Source organism: Corvus cornix, chromosome Z (assembly GCF_000738735.6).
Source record: "Corvus cornix cornix isolate S_Up_H32 chromosome Z, ASM73873v5, whole genome shotgun sequence".
Lineage (NCBI taxonomy): Eukaryota > Metazoa > Chordata > Aves > Passeriformes > Corvidae > Corvus > Corvus cornix.
Window position 1 is genome coordinate 24,671,745 of NC_046357.1, and position 21,339 is coordinate 24,693,083.

Genomic DNA, 21,339 nt, shown 5'->3' on the forward strand with positions numbered 1-21,339 from the left:
AAAGACAAGAGAGTGTCTGAGGGAGCCCTCAGCTGGTCCCTCGTCCTCAGTAATATCAACGATAGTGATGTTATCAGGGAAAACTACTGCCTGCCCAGGCAGGCTTGGGTCTGTGGATCACAGCAGAAATCCTGTGCCCTTGGGAGGGTGTCAAGGCAGACCTCAGCCACATCCTGCCTTCTAAGGCGCCTTTTCTCAATATAAATGTTGCTAATTGTTTGCCACGTGGATTTGACCATGGAGTGTCTCAGCTTCAGAGTGTCAATACTGGGTCCTGAAGGTAGCAGATGGGATGGCAGATCAATATTCCTCGTGGTCTGAGGCTAAATGTGAGGAAGATCTAAGGAATTAAGAAACTCACAGCAGTAAGTGAAAGCCAATATAAGCCATGTTCTTAGTGGGGACTGTGGAGAAGAGGGAAACAGACTGTTCAGATCACAAGAGGCAACCCTGCAAGGGACACTGGCTTCAAAAAATGAAATGGATTACAAATTAGGCAGACTTCAACAACGAGGGTAGGCAAACACTGAAGCAGAGGCTGTGGGGTTGTGCTGGCCCTGCTTTTTGACAGGGGTTGGACTGAGGGGCCCCTCTGTGATTCTGTGTCTCCCCATTCTGTGTGATTTGTGAAAATCTTCAGCCACTCCGTGACAGATGAATGGAGACACGAGCTCCCATGTAGAGCCTGAAGAACATCCCTCTCCTGACTGCAGCCATTCTGATACAAATCTCAGAGATACAGTGCAGAACGGCAGAACTGCTTTTGGCCCAGTGGAGGCCAGTGCTGATGAAACACCCTCTGGAACATTTTGCAAAGGTCACCTTTTGGTGAAGAGTGCTGCTTTTCCCAGAGAGAGTGTGTGGAGTCATGCTGAAACTGGCTGATTGGGGTTGAGAGCTCCACAACCCTCATCTGCTGCTATTCTCTGTTTTTCAGCGCTCTGCATGTAGCTTGTCTCACAGCCAGTGCCTTCCTCATATCCACTCCTCCCCTTGGCTGCTGTTTGAATGCTGCAGACTTGATTAATTTGGTTCTTTCTATTTGTGACATTAAAAGTGCAGCCACACGCATCCTTGCACAGGATTTGGGAAATGTCATAGAGCTTGCTGAAACCTGCCCAGAACCAAGAGCAACGATGTCCCAAGATCTAAGTTCAGTTTTGTTTCCTGGAGAGATTTTTGTGTGTTTTAGCATGTCCCTGGGTGGGGTTTCAGTGTAGAAAGTGATGTTAACAAGGACTGACTGTGTCACAAGGGTGCTGTTAGAGTAAACAAGTTGAAGGATTTAAAAGCTCACAGAAATCAGAATAATGTTAATTTAATGCATAGGAAAAACAGACAGGTCATGTCTGCACTTCACATAATTCTCCCTAATATAGGAACTCCATTGTCTTGCTGTGATAAGAAATGACATCACTTGTACTTGTTCATGAAAAGCAGCAGAAGGAAGTGACTTTCCCAGAGAGACAGACTTAAGGCAGTCCCAGGCTGTGGGCACAGTGGTGCATCCTGCATCTCTTCCATGCATCCTGGATGATGCTCCTCCTTTACCTGTGTGGAATTGCAACTGAAATTAAAATGGTGGGAGCTTTCACACAACCCCAGTGTTCACTGAAAGCATGAAAAAATTATAAAAGTAGCGTTATCGTATCTGTCACGAGTGAGTGAGTGAGTGAGTGAGTGAGGGAGGCAGGAGGGCTGTGAGGTGCAGCCCCTGCCAGCAGCAGTGGCAGAGCGAGGAGGCAGTCAGGGCAGATTCCACTGGAGAAGACGGATGAGCAGCTTGAGTTGCAGTGAATCTGTAGTGGGTTTTCAAAGGGAGGAAAACAGAGGTGAGACTGGGGCAGCATGACTGGAGCACACGAGGAACCAGATTGTGGCACTACATGCACAGGAGTTTAGAGAAACATGACTAAGGAGAAAGATTTTAGCTACTGGAGGAGAAGTATGTGAAAGCATGGCAGGGGAGTGAGGAAGGGACACAGTCCTCAGCTTTGCTACAGGATTTGAACTGAGGCACAAGGCCAATGTCCTGAATGAGAAAAACTGATAAAAGGAACAAATGGGGTTAAAAGCTGGGCCCATCCGTGGCAGTCAGCGCCATCAGTAGTTACTCTTCAGTTCGGCTCTCCATCCTTGCCCCACTGCACAATTACCACAGGAGGGCAGCTCTAGGATGACGCTGTCTGCAACCTCCTCTTGGCTGTACCACAGACACATTCCTGGATAGTTTTATCGTAGTTTATCCTCACAGAAAGAGGTCTTCTTGAAGTTCACCTCTTTTTGTTTTTTGGGAACAAAGTTGTGCAAATGATCCTTTGTGCGAGCTTATCAGAAAGTGCTGTAGGGGGAAAAAAAAATACTCCATGTCCCTTTAAAAGCAATAGTTCCACTGTTTTGTTGATTAAACTGATAATTAAATTTACAAATTGTTGGTAAACTGTACAGGAGTGGAGGGAGTATCAGGTGCTAATGCTGTGCTGGGAACTTGAAAGGGGAAGATGAGACATTTCACTGTCTGAAAATGTCAGCTGAAGGACTACTATGGATAAAAGACTGTTGAAGAGGAAAATGGACAGATAATTTTATTATCTGCTGGGTCAGGATGAGCCAGGAAATAAGGAAAGCATGTGCAGCAGAGAGCTTTGAGAGCTGAACATTGAGGGACAAGTATTTGGTGACACTGCCAGTAATTGGAAGGCAGGGAAAATTGTAGAAGTTTTGTCACTGGAGAGGTTGAAATCATCAGAGTAAAAATTACTTCTGGGCAGGTACTTCTAATTCATACTGGGGCTTTGAGTCATCCTTGTATTTTTTTACCTGCTAGTAATAAGAAATGGAATGTGAGCAAGGGTTCTCAAGCAATAATGTTCTCAGTGTAGATGAGCTGCTGTTGCATTCAGGCAAACAAGAACAAAAATACATCCAGAGCACTACCTTTGCTTCCCTATTACCTACACCACAGCAGACTGCAGATCACTTGTGCTTTCAATCCCCAACCTTCAGTGCAATTCTCCTGCCATTTCTACTATCTAATTAAACCAATATGATACTGAAGTTCACTAACCTTGCATTGTTTTCCCAAATGGAAATAAAAGCAGTTTGCTTGCTCTTTTCTTTTTCCACCCATATTTATATACAGAATCTATATTTGGATTTCAGATATAGAACTGATTTGTAACCATTCCTGGAGTGCTGATTCTGTTTTGGCAGCAGCTGAGGCACTCAGTAGTGCCGGTGATTGATTCTGGGAGGCCAGCTGGACAACTTGGCTGGATGTGGACCCCGCATGAATCATGCAGAATCATCAGGTTTTAAATCACGAGAATCAGTGGAGTTACTTGATTTCAGAAATGCCTGGAGAGAAAAAAAAATACAAGTTCTTTGAGAGCTATTCAGACCACATTCAACTGCACACAGATGAACTAGCTTTCAGAATCAGGTGTCCAATTGCCCATTGAAATTTTAGGAAACAGTAAGGCTGACTTTCTAGAGATCCCATATTAAGCACATAAGAACAAATTTCAGCAACTAAATTCAGTGCCAGAGATGACATGACAAGAATCATCCACTTATGTTGAATCACTTTGTATCTCCACACAAACACAACTTTATTGCCATATACATAAATTTTGCATTAAACCGAAGGCAGTATTCACTTTAAAAAAAATCAATTTTTTAACTGTTATGCTGTAGGAAATCTGGGATAACTCTGCTTAAATCAGTGGAATGGAACTGAACAGATTTACAGCCTGGCAAAATTTACTCCTAAATCTAAGTGGAACTAATCTATGCACATGGGAGTTGCTAGGAGTTATGCCAGACAGCTAGATTTATGGAAACAAAGATGGGAATTGAAGCAGGAAAATACTCCGTTAACTTCTGATGCAAAGGAAGCTTAAAGATGTATGTATTGTTACAGGAGGACTATTAGTATGTTTTATACCTAAGTCTCTCTTATTTGAAAAGTTTAGGACGTTTTAAAGCCGAGTAGCCCCTGTCTGCATAGAGTAGAATTCCCTCAGGGTGTGAATTGTCTCTCAGTGTGTATGTACAGCCCCGGGCAGACAGAGAGCCAAAGCAGTAATTCAAACTTCTGAACATTATAATAATTCAAATAATAAACGGTTTGAAACAGAGTGTCACTTTCAAACTGCTTTAGTGCGGATGGTCTTTTTCTTAATTCCCAGCCCCGTCGTTAGTGAGCTGAGCTTATTGAACTGCTTGCCAATTCTGTTAAGAGCAGATGGAGTGAAACGGGATAAAGGCAATATTTCAGTGCAGCTCCCATGCATCAGCTCCCCTCCAGATGCCATTATCGACACGCATTTTACAGCGCCACATCTCTCGCCATCAGCGGGTAGAATTATAAAGAGGTTGAGCATACTTGGCTTGAATGTCAATAATCAATAAGGACGCTCATCTGGCTTAATAAGGATAAATTGTTGCCCTTGAAACAACACACCATTCCAGCAGTCAAAGTGAACTAAGGTGACTTATCCTTGACATTTATACTAACTCCAGGTGTCTGTGCCACCCCATGTGTGTCTGTACACAAACACTTTTGTTATGTATTTCTCTGACTGTTCCCTAACACTATGGATTTCCCTTGTGTATGTCCTGTAATAATGTATTAAATTAATAATTTTGAATGCTCCCCCTTAAAAGCTCATTTATTCCATTTCAGGCAGGCTTTTTTATTTTAAACACTTTAATTGCAAACTCTGTCTTTCTGAAAGGCTCCCAGTTTCCCTTTCTAAAGCCTGCTGACAGAACATGATAGGTGATATTTTCAGAAGTTCCTGCTGTGTGTGGACTATCATTGCCTCTAAAGCCTGTGATTAAATTCTGTCCAGCTTTAGTGAGGGTAGATAGGCCTCAGTGCAACAGAACTAAATTAGTTCTAAGTGCTTAAGAAATAATGATCCTACTCCTGTCGGAAGCAGCTATTACATTTATAAAAAGCATGAATGACCAGATCACACAAAAGTATGCAATACATAAGCACTGCTAACAGCATAAGCAGTGGTTCTCTGGAGACTTCATTTTTGATAAGTCAAACAGGACATTTAGTCAAATCTTGCTCTCACAGCATTTTAATAACAACAGTCCTCGGTCATTACCAACAATCCTTGTCTGTTGTTACCAGCAGTCCTTGGCTGGCTCCATGGCCATCCAGTTATCAGTGTTTGAGACATCCACATTACCCCCTTATCTTCTGGGAACTGAGAGCTCAAAAAGGATCTCACTTTGAACTGTTGTTTAGAGGGTCACAAGAGAGTGGGCTTTAGTTATGGTAATTTTCCACCTTGAGCACAATTCAAGTTGGTAGCTTTTGTGGGAGGTTCAACAACAAAAATATTATTTCACTTGGGCTGTTATTGACAAGAAAAATAAGTTTCCAAGGCTGTTTGTGAAAAAACAGGTGCTCGTTAGACAGCAGGAGCTCCTGGGAGCAATGATTCTGATATGCTCAAGAGGGGCTTAGTCCAGGTGCAGCTCATCAAGGCTAAGGCTTAATGAGCATTTCTCAGCTCATAGGGCAGTCAGGGGAGGGGGGAGAGATGCACCATCACAATCCACCCCATGATTAAAGTCAGCTCCTCTGGGTCTCTGTAACACTGAGTGCAAGAATGAACCCTCTCCTGGGTGGGAGCTGGGTCTGTGTGAGCTCATGCTGAGTAGCCCCACAGTGTAAGTGCAGTGTCCCCAAACACACTACTGTGTAGGACTGTCAGTGGGCTGGAACTAGTCACCCATGTTTTAATGCTTGCTCATATAATTTTTAACCTTCTGTTTCTTTCCCTTTCCCGGCAGATATTTATTGGTGAGATATCCATGTATTTCATAAAGTCTACCCGAGAAACCCTCATTATTCAAGAGAAAACTATTTTGACTGGAGAGTGCTGTTACCTGAACCCACTGCTTCGAAGAATAATACGTTTTATAGGTAAGCATCCTGTGTACTGCAACTTGGACCCTCTTTGAACCAAACCAGAATGAAACACCCCGCCAAAACACAGCACAAAATTAATTAAGCTGTGAAATCTTTGCAGGCATCTTCCACCTTAGAGGGATATTCCCCATAGGATTTGCAAGGTAACTTTCAAAATTTGCCATATCATGCTGGCTGGAGCTGGTTTAGATCATATTCTGCTGAGCTTAATGCTTTTTTGAGACCCTTAAAGAAAGGTTATACCAATCAAATCCTTTTATGAATGAATCCATCACTGCTAGTTTATGTGAGCTACCCATTTTACTTAAAAATTGGTCCTCACTAGCTCATCTATTTGGCATTTTTCTTTTCAGCTCTAATTTTAACATCCATAACTCTGCCACATAATGTTCAGCTGAGCACAGCATAAAAAAGCCCAGAGTTCACTTCAAAATAATATTATTATTTTCATTGTATTTGCTTTTTCTGAGAGCTTCCATTGAGTTAATTGCTGAGAAATTAAGTTCTGTCATTAAACCACGTAGAGGTTGCTTTACATGGTGCTTGCAAACCGCTTTACCTTCTTCACACTGTTGATTAGTCCCAAGTTCATATGTGGGATGGGATGTCTGGCTGCTGGCGTGGGCCAGTGGCTCCTCAGATGGCTCCCCGCTGGCCAAGAGGGGCTTTGCCCACAGAGCATCATGGTACTGCCCTCCTCGTGCACTCTTAGAAGTGAAGCACCCTCACACACTGCCCCTCACAGAGAGCCAAGCCCCAGCTCATGGTCTGACTTACAAGAAGCAATGGGGGAAAAATGCTGAGAGTACCTGGGGCGCTTCTTCCCTGCCACTGCTGAATTTCTGAGCTTTACCTGGAATGAAAAATATCTGCTGTGGCTGTGGCAAGTGTTGCATTGCTTCCATGGAGCACATCCCTGGCTGCAGGCAGGGTACCTCCTCAGAGCATGGAGTTGAAGGTCTTACCCTGTGTTAGCATATTCGTTATCAGCAAATATATGCTGCAAAGGAGGAAGAACCGTAGTTTTCTTCCTCCCTCGCGTCCCTCTGTGCCTCCTGCTTTATGCATGGAAGGCAGGGAGCGAAATGTCCCTTCTGCCACCATGGGGGTGAAAGCAAACCACCTGTGGTTTGTTACTTGGGCCTGGTCTGTGTGCTGCTGGTGGGTGCAAAAAGACACAGAAATTAAGTTAAAAGTAAAACACCCTTGAACTTTACATAACCTCCAGGACACATTGATGGACAGCAAACTGCCATTAAGAGAGAAGCAGGGTACGAATGTCCACTGTGCCACTCAGGGCTTTTTGACTGTTCCAGCACATTTGGCATGTTGCAAAGTCCCAATCAAACACTCTTGCCTGCGGGGTCAGCACTAAAAGTCCTTAGATCATGGAGGCTAAGCATTTGCTCAGTATGTTTTCTTACAGTTAGCTTTATTCTTAAAAATTCATGCTGTTGTTTCTCTTCTGGTGGAAGAGAAGGGGATAGCAATGATACAGTGGACTCTCAGAGAGTAGTAGGACATAATCCATGCTAGGGAAATGAATCTTGGTTTTGCAGCTGTGTTTGTTTTCCTGAGAAAAATGAAGTTAATGTTATTAAAAACGGCTTGAAGTCTTTGCCTTGTCTTAAACTACACTATGTGCTTGTTTTCTTCTGAAACCTTTTCCCTGCCTCTGCAGTGAAATGAGAGAAGTAGAATTTGTTGGATGAAATAATTTGTGAAAGGAACTGAAGATAAGTGCATGTTTTTCATTTTGCATTTTGCCTGCGTTTTGAAAACATGGCACAGACTGAGCAGCTGTACCCTTTGCCTGGATGATCTAGGGAAGTTAGCTCCATACAGCTGCTTCCTGCAAAATGAGGCTTCCCAGGTGCCTGGCTGTGCAAAGACAACTAGGTTGCTTCTACATGGATTTCTCTGGGTGTGTTCTCTTGATAAACTTTAGGGCCAAAAGTTACAGAGCTGATTAACTTAAGTTCTCTTGCAAGTTCTCTTCCCTAGCAAGGAGTCTGGCTTGTGGCAAAAAGTTTGCTGCCAGTTTAGTTTTGGTACCCAGATGTTTAAGCAAGTCTTAATGAGAACCTTCAAAAAGCAGTAATTTAACTGCTTTGAAAAATGTATTATAAGGCATTACAGTTTATATTTTTCAAAAGGATGAGAAAAATCCTGCAATGTGTCTAGGTGCTCATGTGTCAGGAAAAATGAACACTACTGTCTGGCCCTGCAAGGCACATCATGGAGAACTTTAAGAGTTGCTGCTCCCAAATTTTAGAAAGGCAAAGAGGCTTTTTCTCCCTCCCTAACTCTGTAGTGGAAGTTGCAGGGAAAGGATGGGATTTTAAGAATAGTAGCCTAAATGTGCTTTCCGCAAAACAAACAGAAAGCTATAGATACTTCATTGAACATTCATCTATATTTTGCAAGGAAAGAGAAGCAAAAAGGGAAACTTCAAGCTGTCTTTCAGTCCTGTGAAAGATAAGGACCCTTCTCATATAATGTCCATTGGATGTTTTGCGTTTGGTGCTAGATTTGCTTTTCACCTCTTGCTTTTCCTTCACATATACAGAATTAAGCACTTCTTTGCACTTTGAAAGTGGAACAAAACAAAAAACCTACAGCTTTTCTGGAATGCTGGCAAAGCCCCATGTTTCTGTCCCATTTTTTTCCTATCTTGTTTACTGTGCTCTCTGTTGATTGTCTCCTCGTTCTCCTCAAGGTCTCAGCACATGTTTGTTTCTAAGAGCCTTCTGTCCTGAGTTTAGTTGTGACTCTGAATGTTGAGCTTTGTATTAAATCTCTCCCTGAGTCTTTGTCTACAGGAAGCAGAACCACAATTTCTTCTTGCTTCCTAGCCCTGGCATGAATCCTCCATCCTGGTAGACATTTGCTTTTGTGGCAAAGGTCTGCCTCTCACCTTGCTGCAGTGTGTATCAAATCCTGTATTGCAGCCTAGACTCGTGAAACCTGCTGTTTCCTATATTTAGAAAACCAGTTTCTTTATCAGTGGAAAAAAGCTGGCTTAGCTTGGAAACAGCAGACTTTGATGTATGCTGCAATTTGTTCCATCTTCCTCTTTATCTTTTACAGTTGCTTTCACAGACTTTTTTTTAAAAGATTCTGAGGTCAAACTAGAGCAGTTTTTTCTGATATATTGCTGCTGCACTGCTTTACTTTAGTCACATCCTCTCTCTTCCCTCCTCTCCCCACCCTTCCCAGCAGTTCTATCACCAATTTCTAATGCCAAAACTTGCTGTTTATGTGCTGAACCTTTGAGAAACTAAGTGGCAAGAGTGGCTGTTTCCTGGACCTCTCCCTCTTCTCCCTGTCTCCCAACTTGAGCATACACAGCCTTTTTTGTGTATGTTTATTCATTGTGTCTTGTAATTTCCCATTCAGCTTCCCATAACAGCACTTTGTTAACATTGTTCCACCTTGCATTTGCTTCTGCGTTCTGCTTCATGCTTTGTATTGCAAATAGAGGTCATAAAACATTTTAGTGAATTGTTTCAGTCAAGGTTTTAGTCCTTTATGTACAGCTGCTATCATACCCCCACGATCAGGGATTCAGACCTCCCTGACCCACTACGACAGGGTGACTGCAGTATGTATTGTGTTGCATTTCATTATATTAGGTTTCTAATACACGTGATTAAGTTGTCTACCTGCAAAGCCCTGATAACATGCAAGTAGCCCCTTTCTAATTCAGATATCTAGAAATACAGCATGCTTCATCAGCTTGTTACCAGTGGATTTTACTCTGGATGCGCATAATTTGCCATTAACAAATGGTGCAGATAGATTAAGTTGACAACTTAATCTAAAGCATGGTGACACCTCACAGTGGGCCGCTAAATAATGAAATTAGGGCTTTATTTCAGCCAATTAAGACTTTAGTTCAGCAAATAAAGGTTTACAAGATTTATACACACATTGAGTTTGTTGTAATAGGATAGATACACCCCAGAGCTCTGATGTCAATTCCCTGAGTACCTGCTTACCTGACCCTGTCCTTCTGTCTGCCTTGCATCTGAAGTTTGCTGTGAAACACTACATGTTCTGTTATTAACTGGCTGCCTTTCCATAGGGCTCAAGCTGTATTTGGGAGTGTTGCCCCAAACCTAAACTGCCGCAGCAGCGTGAGCTACTGTAGATCTTATCACAGAAGAACCTCCACAATGAGAAAAAGGTCACTGTGCTGGGGACAAACCAACCCTTACTGTTCCCTTTGATGCCAGGCTCTGAGCTGACAGCTGCCTTGATGAAAACTGGTGGTTGTGAAAGCAGTGAGGAAGGAAGATACCCTGTGCATCTGTCAGGACGAGTCTTGAGCCTCCAGAGTATTCTTGCAGTGGGAACTGAATTTCTTCTGGCATGGTCAAACCATGTGTCTTCCTTCTTATATCTGGGGGAAACAAGTATCCAGGCAGATGCCCACAAGTGAAGCGGGTAGATACAAGAGGTAGTAGATAGCTGGAGTAGTGAGCTTTGTGGGGTCTTTGGTAGAAGATCAAAGCCAATCCTGGGATGAGGTTATGAGCACTCGGAAGCTTGATGTTGAGCCTGTTCCTGATGCCACGGCAACAGGACAATAAATTACCCTGCAACCCCCATCTCTCCTGTTGTAAAATGGATTAATGATACAGGTCTCCTTTAAGATGTAATGATGAAGGGTGATTTAGCAGAGTCTGAGTCACAGGGCTATAAGTTTATGGCTTTATTGGATGCACAAGATTCTTAGAGCAAAACATTCAGAGATGGGTTAAGGATCAACATTGCCATAGAGCCCTGAGTCCTTCCATGGACATTCTCCACTGAAACTCTAATCTTCCTTAAAAAACAGGGGGGTGGAAAAGGGGTTAGGTGAATGTGAGTGTGCATGTGAAATAGGAACATTTTCCAAGCAAGTTAAGTTGAGAGTGACAAATTCAGAAAATTGACTGGGACAGAGAGAAGTGCCTAAATAAATATCCTTGGTAGAAAACATGATGATATGTTACTAAAGAGCCCAGTTTCTGATGTCTCGTGAACCCTTCAATGCATTGTTTCTTTTGTCACTTTACTTAAGGGTTTCATGTTCTTTCTGTAATAAAGCCTTCTCATTTCCACCCACTGGCTTCTTACTTCCCTCCTCCTGATGTCTTTTCAGATGCTCTTCTAAAAGTCCCAAGAGGGTTTTTGTTGATTTTTGTTGTGGTAGTGGTTTGGTTTTTTTTCAAATCAGAGGCATTTTAAATGCCTCTAATAGCGAGAGTTTCCATGGAGTCAACAAGCAGCTGCAGTGACTGAGGTTACATAGATTCACGGTGGAAGAAGAGAGCTTGAGCATGAATTGCAGGGAGGACAGAGGGTTGTACAGAGGCTGCAGTGAATGAGAAGAGCTGGATTCTTCTTCAGGGCAGATGTGTCTGTTAGCAAAAGCAATAGAGCTGGAGGTGGTAACACTGATGAACAGCCACACAAGGAGCTTGATAGGCGATAGAACATGAGAGTAGGATGTGGGTGAGAGCCCAGAAATCAGGGGTTCATGAAGGACTTTCTGACAGTCATTTAGAGGGATGTGTAAGTGGAGAAATTAAAAATGAAGCACTCAAAAATTGAAGCTGCTAAATACTTAGACTTTTCTGCCAAGGCAAGTGTTAGTTCAGATGACATGAATCTGGAAAGTCAATCTTCACTTTGTCTGCCCTCAGCATTTTTCAACAGGACTTTCCTTGTTTGTTCTTTTTCTGGCTTCAACATTTAATTTGTCCAAGGGCTTTCTCACTGGAGGTGAAGATATGTAAAAATCTGATCTTTGCTTTCTCGGACTCTGGAGCAGCTGAGAAAGTAGCAGGGAGTACAGCCTGCCCTCTTATCTCTGGCCTAAGCTAGTATCACTCCCAGTTACATTCTGCTTATTGTTTTGTCTTCTAACCTCCTCTTTCTACCTGCTGTTGAGACAAAATACAGCTGAGAGTCAGGACAGTGAGAAAAAGTCAGAAGGCCTTTCCAGACATACCTTCTGCTCCTTCTTTAAGGCCTCTTTTTGCAGCCAGACTATGTGACACTGTGTGGCTGAGGGGAAAGATTGGCTTTATGTAATTGCAATTAACCTTCATCCTTTCTGCTAGTGAGCAGCTGTAGGTCTGCTTCCCATGTGGCTTGCACTGTTCCCATCTTTTCTCAGCATATGCTAAGTTCTGCACTACAGCTCATTCCCAGGTTTTCTGGCCCAGAGTGAGCAAACTGAAATAAAGCTCTTGCTGCTGAGCAGGATGACACCACCTCCCATTACACCTGAATGTCAAAGTCTGGAAAAGGCACATCTCCCATTCTCTCTCTCTGGCATTATATGACAGGCTTGAGCTGTATGACCCTGAAGAGCTGGGGCTAGTTGCCCTTCCCATGGAGCCTTTCAGAGCAATTTGTCTGCCTCTAAAAGGCTAGCAATCACGTCACTGCATTTTTGTGCTCTGGTCAGTTAGTTTAGCTGCTGTAGGTCATTGAACAAATCCATTGCACAGATGGATTCCTGAGGTACAAAAACCATCAGGGACTGTCCACCACTGCCCAGGCGCACTGGCATTACAGCCTTTAAATCAATCACAACCCTTGCTCCAAGTCTCCAGAGACATGATGTGTAATCAGCCTGTGAGGGTCACATCCCTGCCAGCCAGACTTATTGCTGCACATAGCTGTGATTTTCACAGAGCACAGCTTGGCAGAGCTGTGAGAGAGGGATTGCAGCAGCCACAATGCACCACAGTCAGAATGTGATAAAGTTTTCAGCCATGGCTTGCTCTGCTCTTCTCCAGACTACTGCAGGCCTCAGCAGCTGCATCTGGGCCAGCACTTTCTGTGCTACCAAATATTAATAAAAAGCAGGTGTTGAAATGTCTTTCTTTAATGGAGAAAAGTACCTTTGTACATATGCACTTCCTAGAGACTGAAATAGTTTTGTGAAGCCCGCGAGCTGTTTCTGAAATGTCTCAGTTCTTGGCTTGTACATACATGATAAAGAGCATGAGCCAGACTGCCTGACACTTAAATTTCCTCTAACTATTGTAAAAGGCTGGGTAATAATCCTCGCTGCACTCCCTGTAATTTGCACAGAACATCAGAAAGATGCCATTTAAAGCAAGCTGTGCCAAAAAAATTTCAAATTTTGACAGAGTGATGTATATAAAATAAGACTCATCTCTGTCCTAACTTCAGCTGTTCTTAAGGCTGAAAAGATACCCTTCTGCCTTTTTCCTTTGAACTTGCTTGTGCACTGAGTAATGTAGGTGAGATGTTCCTGATGGCTGTAGAAAACCATGGATTTAAAATATTACCAGAGGGATAAAGGAAATAAAGGAGCAGTGTCAGTGTTCTCTCCTTTCAAACATAGAAAGATAAATGGGAGGAAAACTGTCACACCACTGAAAAGAAGCCTAAAACCAGAGGAAGGCAGCCTCCTTCTTTGGCCACCACTGGCTTTTTAAATCCATGATCACGTACCAGTTCATTAATAATAAATAAAAGTAAACTTGCATAAGGAATAGGAACACACTCTGCCCCCAGAATCATCCTCACTGTGTGATGCTCCTTGCTAACCTTGGGGGAGGATGGTGAGGACGAATGGCTCTGCAGCCCCTCCAGGCTGTTGCCCAAGGGCAGGGCTCTTCCCATCAGTACCCCAGCGAGGGATCTGTGCCAGTGACACCAAACCATCTCTCTGACCAACTAGCACAGGCATGCCCCACTCAACACTTGTAACTCAACACTTGTACAACAAATCCATTTTATTTACAGTCTTATTTTATGTTACTGTCGGTACATGCTGCATTATTTTGCTGAGTCCCTCATATTTTTTGTGTCTCAGAGTAGAGCAGCCTTTTTATCTTTTTTTAACTCAGTATAGATAAGCAGTGAAGATGTTACAGTCATGGTGGTGCAGCTTTTAAGATTTTATCACAGCTTTCCTAAGATGATTTCCCTGGAGCTCCAGCTCTTGGTCATATTTAAATACATAACAATCTCAGTTAATTTATAATTTAATGACTTTTGCTTTCAGAGCTACAGAAGGGAGAAAGCAAAAATGCACGACCCTCAATATTCCCACACCAGAAGACAATAGTTATTTGTTCTAAGTTTTTGTGACAGTTTAATCAACCTTAGTGATGAGAAGGGGAAGAGGAGAGCTGATTTAATCTTTCAGAACATTTGGGTCTGGTATTTTGCAAACCTGCTGTTCTGTACCTCTGGTATGTAGGTATTACTTGCATCTGAAAGATCCTCATAAGTTCATAGCAGCTGTAGCAGGTGTTGATAACACTCAAGAGGAGTCAGTGAAGGATGTGACAACTGCAGTATTGATCAAGAGACGCTTCACAACTGTGGAAAAGTTCCTGCATTGAAGTGAATACTTCATCTGACAGGATTGTGGTTATGTGCTCCCGGTGGCATGAACTGAATTGCAGCTGTCTTCCAGAGCAAAGCATTGGGGTGCTTCCAAAAGTACATGCCAAGTATTTCTAGGTCAGGATTGTAATTTTTCAACATCAAGATGGTGAATAGTCAAAATCCAAAAGGTACTTGATCCTAGGTGGTTATGTTAGAGGAATATTGTGTCTCAGCACTGCACTGCTCTTTCAGGTTCAGAGATCCCTTTTTTTGTGACAGATTTGTTTTAAGTACATGATACTACTCTCATTATGTCTCTCAGGTATAGTGAGATTTTCTAAACCTGTTTGAATAATCACTGTTTTTAATCTTTCCTCACAGGAGTGTTTGCATTTGGACTTTTTGCCACTGACATCTTTGTAAACGCTGGCCAGGTTGTGACTGGGAACTTGGCTCCCTACTTCCTGACTGTGTGCAAACCCAACTACACTGGAAACGACTGTCGGGCCCACCACCAGTTCATCAACAATGGCAACATCTGCACTGGGGATGTGGAGGTGATTGAAAAGGCCAGGAGATCTTTTCCATCCAAACATGCTGCTTTGAGCATCTACTCAGCTTTATATGCCACGGTAGGTGCCGGTGATGACTGATGAGAGGTTGCATGAGAGGTTTCTGTTTGTGCACCTAGATGGGGCATTTTTCTTACAATGGATTTTTGGAGAAAAAGAGGGTTGTTCTGGGGACAGCTTTTTTTTTGTCAGTAGGGGAAGATCCCCTTCTCTCTCCGTTTTACCAATCCTGGTATAAGCAAATGAAATGCTCATTGCTTTTGAGGCACTGCATGTAGAGGCGTGAGGTCCTAAACTTGTCTTTGCTGCTGATTTTCTCATTCAATCTTCTCTTCTCCCCGTTCCTTGTCTCATAAGCATTAAAATGAAGCTGATCCTTAAACGGCTTCTGTACTGCTACATCTGTTCACATGCCATGTATTGTTGAACATTTAAAGTTTAAATTGTGCCATTTCAGTGGGGGTCTGAACTTAGGCTGAATTTTGCTCCCCTTGTTTAGGACCTTGACTCATGTTGCAAAGAAGATTCTAACAAAAGTCAATGCCAGAATTTTGTTGTTATCACAGCTAAATGCACCCCAGCTGACACACCAACAAGGTGACCCTGCCATGCAGGCAAGAAAGGACACTGTCTTACAAAGTCTGATGAAACAGACTGATGCTCCTTTGTGTTCTCTGGCTAAAATTTCTATGATGCTTGAAAATTAATCCAAGAATCTTACTAACAAAGCAGAAAACCGTACTGGTTTTACCATAAAGATCTAAGGACTTAGCCTGGTTCTGATCTCAAAATGCATTAACCTAGGTCTTTTCTCCCCCTATAGCTTTACTCAAAGTAGTGTCAGAGTCTCTCTGTAGGTCATAAGTATGCAAGAAAAGCCTTAAAGTTTTTAAAGACAGGGTATTTACTGAATATTTTGCCCTGTGCTCTTGGTAGCAGATGAATGAAACACCACATTATTACTTCTCAAATGAAGAATCCACCCGCTGCTGTTTCAATATCCATCTGTTTGCACTGAATGTTGCATGAATAATGATAGAGAAATAAACCACAACTTCTTTGCTCAGGATTGGTTGGGAAATGTTTTAAAAGGCTGTGGCATTTTGTGTACATTACTTCTGAACAATATGCAACCATGTATGAAATACAGTTCACAATATCCTCAACATGGTTGTAGCAGCTGTTTGCACCACGAGAAACTCTTAGGTGGAAGTTCCAGGGTCAGGCTTAGTCCTGGTTCTGTCCTAAGCTAATCACATCCTTTCATGGACTTTCCCAGCCCAGCCTCCCTTGTTTCCTAGGAAGGCAAACCTTCTCCAAACAGGCTGACTTCTACAGCTGAAGGGGAATGCAGTTTTTTCTTCCTGTGCTTAAGCCCCAGGTAGTTCAGTGTTTCTGAGCTCTGCTCTTCTAAGTGTACCTGTGATGGGCCTGCATTTCTCACACAGGAAGATGTCAGGTGTAGTGAGGATGTAGAACTGTTTCTGAGCCACAAGGTCAGGAAAGTTTGCCCATTTCAGACAACAGTCCAATTCCAGCCCAGTTCTCTGTCTGAAGTCACCTTCTAGAACTAAAAATGTTGCCATTTGTCTTTTCTTTGTCTGTCAGCTGGGAATAACATGAGCATTACACAAGAAATGCACTGTTCATATCCAGCTTTGCTTAATAACTGTGCTGTGCACAATTTTTTGAGAAGTCTCTTGCTGATTCTAATATGCATGATAATGTGGCCTGCTGAACATAAAACACAGGTTATTTGCTTAGTAATAGCTGTGTTTTTCATAAAGCTGGAGAATTGAGCCATGGAGCAAGAAAAATAAAACAGGTACAAGGTGAGGAGGCAGAAGAATGGAATCAGCACAGACACTGGTTTTCATTTTATAAATGTCTGTTGAGATCTGGGAGTCTCCTCCCTTCGCTGAACCTCAAGTATTCTGTGCAGGTGTCTCTGTACTCACTTGTTCATTGCTCTGCTACTGAAAACACTCCCACTGTGACTGATTTGGCTTTGTGGGTTTTGGGTGTTTGTCTTTTGTTTTTTAATAATCTGGGGTTTCTATTTAATCAACCGGACTTTTCTTTGTCACCTGCTAAAGAAGCTGAGGAGAACCCAGAGCATCACTTCTGTGATCTCTGCAGGTGGAAATGAATCTTGTATGCCTAAAGCAGGGGAAAGAGAAAAGGCCCTGGCTTCCATATTTATAAAAAAATAAGAATGTCATCTAAAGAAGTTTTATCAGTCTTCCAGAATGATCCCAGGAAGAGATGGCAGTCCAAGTGCACAGTGCAAGCTGCTGTGCACTTAGAAACATAGGAATTTAAGTTCCTTTTCCAAGGAAAAAGAAATGGCTGGAAAAAGGGATCACTGTTCCATGTTCCAGTATCAATCCAGATGATGGGATGTCAATCCTAGTTTCAGCATTGATCCACCTGCATTGGCCCAGCCCATGAGATGTCCAGGGTCCTGGGGGCACTGCCTGGGCTTGGGAGGATACCTTTTTATGGGCAGGTTTCCCCACCCCAAAGATGGGTTTCTCACTTTCTATGACAATTAATTGTCATATGCAGTCTTGGTCTTGGGTAGTCTTAATCCCACCCTATAGCCCATACCCATTTCCTGTGCTATGTTGTGGTTGTTTGTCACAGAAAAATGCCCTATCTCTGCCTGGCCCCCCTTCTCCAGCCAAAACTTGATCTTTCTCATGGCCGTGTTAATAACAACAGTCCTTGGTTATTACCAACAATTCTTGTCTGTTATTTCCAACAGTCCTTGGTTGGCTCCACAGCCATCTGGTTATCAGTGTTTGAGACATCCACATTACCCCCTTATCTTTGGGGAATCAAGCACTCAAAAAGATCTCACTTTGGACCCTTCTTTAGGGTGTCCCAAAAGAGTGGGCTTTAATTATGGTAGTTTTCTATCCTGGCTGCCACCTGAATCAGTAATTTTCTTTGAAAGTTCAGCAACAAAAATATGATTCCACTTAGACTGTTATTCAGGCAAGAAAAATAATTTTCCAAGGCTGTTCGTTAAAAAACAGGTCCCCCTCAGACACCTGTTAGTTCCTGGGAACAGGCAGTGCTTCTGATAAGCTCAAGAGAGGCTTAGTCAAGCTGCTGTTTGCCAAGGCCAAAGCTTAACGAGTACTTTTCAGATCAGAGTGCAGCCATGGGAGGGGGAAAGAGATGCACCACCACAATCCATCCCATGACTGTAGTGAGCTTCTCTGGGTCTCTACACCTGGGCACGAGTCCTCCAACATTTGGAAATGCTGAATAGCAGAGAAGACCACAGCAAATACCTTCTGCAGCTGTGATCAATTCAAGGCCTTGGCACTTGAGCAGCTGCACTGAGCATCATTGTCAAAGGCTCTGCTTCTCTTTTACTGTAGGAATCTCTATGGTAAAAGAAAAGATTGTCTGTAAAACTTCTAGGACATAGACTTTTGCAATATTGGTATGAAATTTTGAACTTTCTAAGGGAAATAAACTGTCACAAATCTCCTTACTTTCTGCTGAAGGGTCAAGACAGATTTCTTCCACTGCCTTTCTCATTATAAATATAACATGTGTTCTAAATATATGCATGTATTTGCATATATATATAAAAATATAAGTATATGTCTATTTTAAACTTGCAGACAAAAAAGCCTCCTTGTCTATGATTTTGTCTCTCTGAAAAAAATGGGAGAGGAATCACATGCAATAAATGCTGCTGTCACACACTGCATATTGCTAAATACACTAGTTGAGTGTACTGATAAGATCACAGCGAAGAAGCTGAGGAGATAAATTGTACAGTTAAATCACGTGTAGTTTATTTTTTAATATGTTCTACACATGTTTGTATATTCACTTCTTTCCTCCTCCTCCTCCCTGGTTTTGACATTTAGAGTTTGTAAATAAATTTACACTATGAATAGCATTGTGGGAAATTTTCAAGAACATTTGCTCTATGTCGGAAACCATATGTAAGTGTCTTTCACTGAGATTTTGGTCTCTTGCACAAAACTCTGAAACCATGCTCTAAAGGTGGGTAGGCACTGTGAGAATCCTAAAAAATATCTTGGCTTTTGGGCCTGGACAATAAAGAACAAGCTGCAGTGATTGGGAAGTCTGATCAGAATGGAGAAGCTCTCCCAGTTATTTCTGAACTCAGTGCGTGACTTAGGGATGAACTGGAGCCCGCCCTCTGGGGAAACAGTTTGTCTCGTTTAAAACCCTCCTCACGGGGGTTTAACAGATTTCCCTCAGCAATCTGTTTGCGTGGTTGATTACACTCATTGCTAAAAATATTCTTTTTACTACAAGTTTACATTTTCTTGCCGAGACGTGTGAAACACATACAAGTACAGATACTTCCTATCTGTGACAAAGAGAACCCAAAGATCCAGCTTCATCTCATACCTGTAAGGAAACAAGCCTGTGTGGGTTGTTCCCTGCAGCTGGAGTTCACAGCTGTTGCAGCAGGACTGCATTCTTACTTTACAGAAGTGATGGGTTTTCCTTCGGACGCTGCAAACAGCAGTCGTGCTTCGGTGGGGAACAGGAAAGCAATCTGGCTCCCTATTGCTCGATTGAATTGACTAGAAGGAGTGCACAGGGTGAAAGGGTGGGTGGTAATTATTCACGCAGTGGCAGTGGTTTTATTTTTTTCCTGTTGTTTCCAAAGAACCTTAACGTGAGTTTTGGTGGTAGGTGCAGCTCAACCTGCCAGACAAGGCTGGGGCAAGGTTGCCGCCTAGTGCTCACTGTTAGCTGTCATAAGGCATCTGCTGCAGTCAGGTTCAGGTGTGAAAAGCAAAGCAAGCAGGAACATCTCAAATTATCAAAGCTTTGGAAATCATGGAGGCTTACATACTTGTTGGCTGAGAAGGATTTTAATTAATTGCTTTGCCATCAGGCTCAGTTTGCTTGATCATTGTTATTTTGTAGCTCTGGAATTAAGGACTGGCTGCTAACTGTGACCCACATGTTTTTACTCCCTGTCAGAATGTATTTAAAAAAAAAAAAAAAACCAAACCAAGAAAAACAACAACAAACTGCCAGAAACATGTGGGGTTCATTAAAAAATATTTGGAAAATAGTGAAACTTCATGCTCCAGAATTACATTCTCAAAATCCACTGTTTTGAAAGAAACCTCTCTCATACTGTGTTTCCTTTCATCTTGCAGGGAAAATGGCTGGAATGGTTTCTCTCAATGTTCTCTGTTCCTTAAACTTAATACCATCCAGGAAACTGGAGCAGTTAGTTCGTACAGATTCTAAGCACTACATCTGCACATTACAGTTTCTGCAGGAGTATAAGCATGAATTCCTGACTCCCTTTGCAAACATTTAGTCATGTGCATTCAGAGCACATGTTAGCCACCACTCGAGCCAGTACTTGCACAAAATCAGCAAAGCTGAGCCTGTGCATACCTGCTCAGAAAAGGTCAAGTATGTAAATGCAAGGGGATATTTTCCATCATTTGACAGTATTGGTTTTGTTCTCCTAAAAATGTTCTGTGAATGACTTTAAATCTCTTCCTCCATTTTCCAATGCCTTTTTCTTTAATGAATGAGAGGGTTTGTCACATTCTTGCTGATTTAGGATTTGTCCGGGTGGGAAAGATGCATTTCTGGTGAAGCCCCTTTTTATTTTTGGCTTTCCCTTTCTTCCAGATGTACATCACAAGCACAATTAAAACGAAGAGTAGCAGGCTAGCCAAGCCCGTGCTGTGTTTGGGAACTCTGTGTGCTGCCTTCCTTACTGGGCTAAATCGAGTGTCTGAGTATCGAAACCACTGTTCGGACGTGATTGCAGGCTTCATCCTGGGGACTGCTGTAGCCTTGTTTCTGGTAAGTCCATCAGTCCTTCTGTATTCCTTTTAAAAACACCATGATTAAAAAAAAATGAAAAAAAAAATTTGCTAATTGCTTGTGGACTGCAAGATCTAATTCTAGCCCCATCTAACTAAATGTATTATCAGAGAAAATCCTAATATGAAATCAGGTTCATACTAACGGATAAGTCTAGTATGGTAGCATTTGTACGTTTTATATATTTCAATTATTTTAATTACTCCACATGTTCCTACTTGATCTGTTCTGGAAAATGCTGCAAAAGGTGGTGTAGATTTCAATTTCAAAAGGAGGGCTTGCTTGAGACTCCTTCTCTGGGACACTTCTGTTGCAAAACCCCTCTGTGTGCCTTGTATCTGGCAAAAATGTGAGGTTCAGGGCGTGAAATGTGAGGTTGGGGCTCTGAGCTGTGATGTGTGCTCAGACCATAAAAGAAGTGCAATAGAAGGGAAGGTCAGGATGAACTCCTTTGGAGACAAAACCACCCCACTTTGCAGCTTTTAGAGTCAAGCTGAAATCCTTCCCCCCCTCACAGGATAACCAAACGCGTTGAAATATATCAAAGGCCTTCCTGCAGAATCTGTGAAGAGCATCTCTCCG

General features: G+C 42.5%; 2 protein-coding genes across 3 annotated transcripts in view; both read left to right on the forward strand.

Annotated features, from left to right (window-relative positions):
• The window catches only part of LOC109146432, a 1,056,471-nt gene that overhangs the window by 261,940 nt on the left and 773,192 nt on the right, over positions 1-21,339 (forward strand). The gene's annotated exons all lie outside the window — the stretch shown is intronic.
• Positions 1-21,339, forward strand: part of PLPPR1 (phospholipid phosphatase related 1) — a 115,620-nt gene that overhangs the window by 90,008 nt on the left and 4,273 nt on the right. For both annotated transcript variants that reach the window (XM_039566866.1, XM_010413126.4), the window contains exons 4-6: positions 5,818-5,950; positions 14,705-14,955; positions 20,560-20,736. In XM_039566866.1, coding sequence (XP_039422800.1) covers positions 5,818-5,950; positions 14,705-14,955; positions 20,560-20,736 — 561 coding nt within the window. The remainder of the gene's footprint in view (positions 1-5,817; positions 5,951-14,704; positions 14,956-20,559; positions 20,737-21,339) is intronic.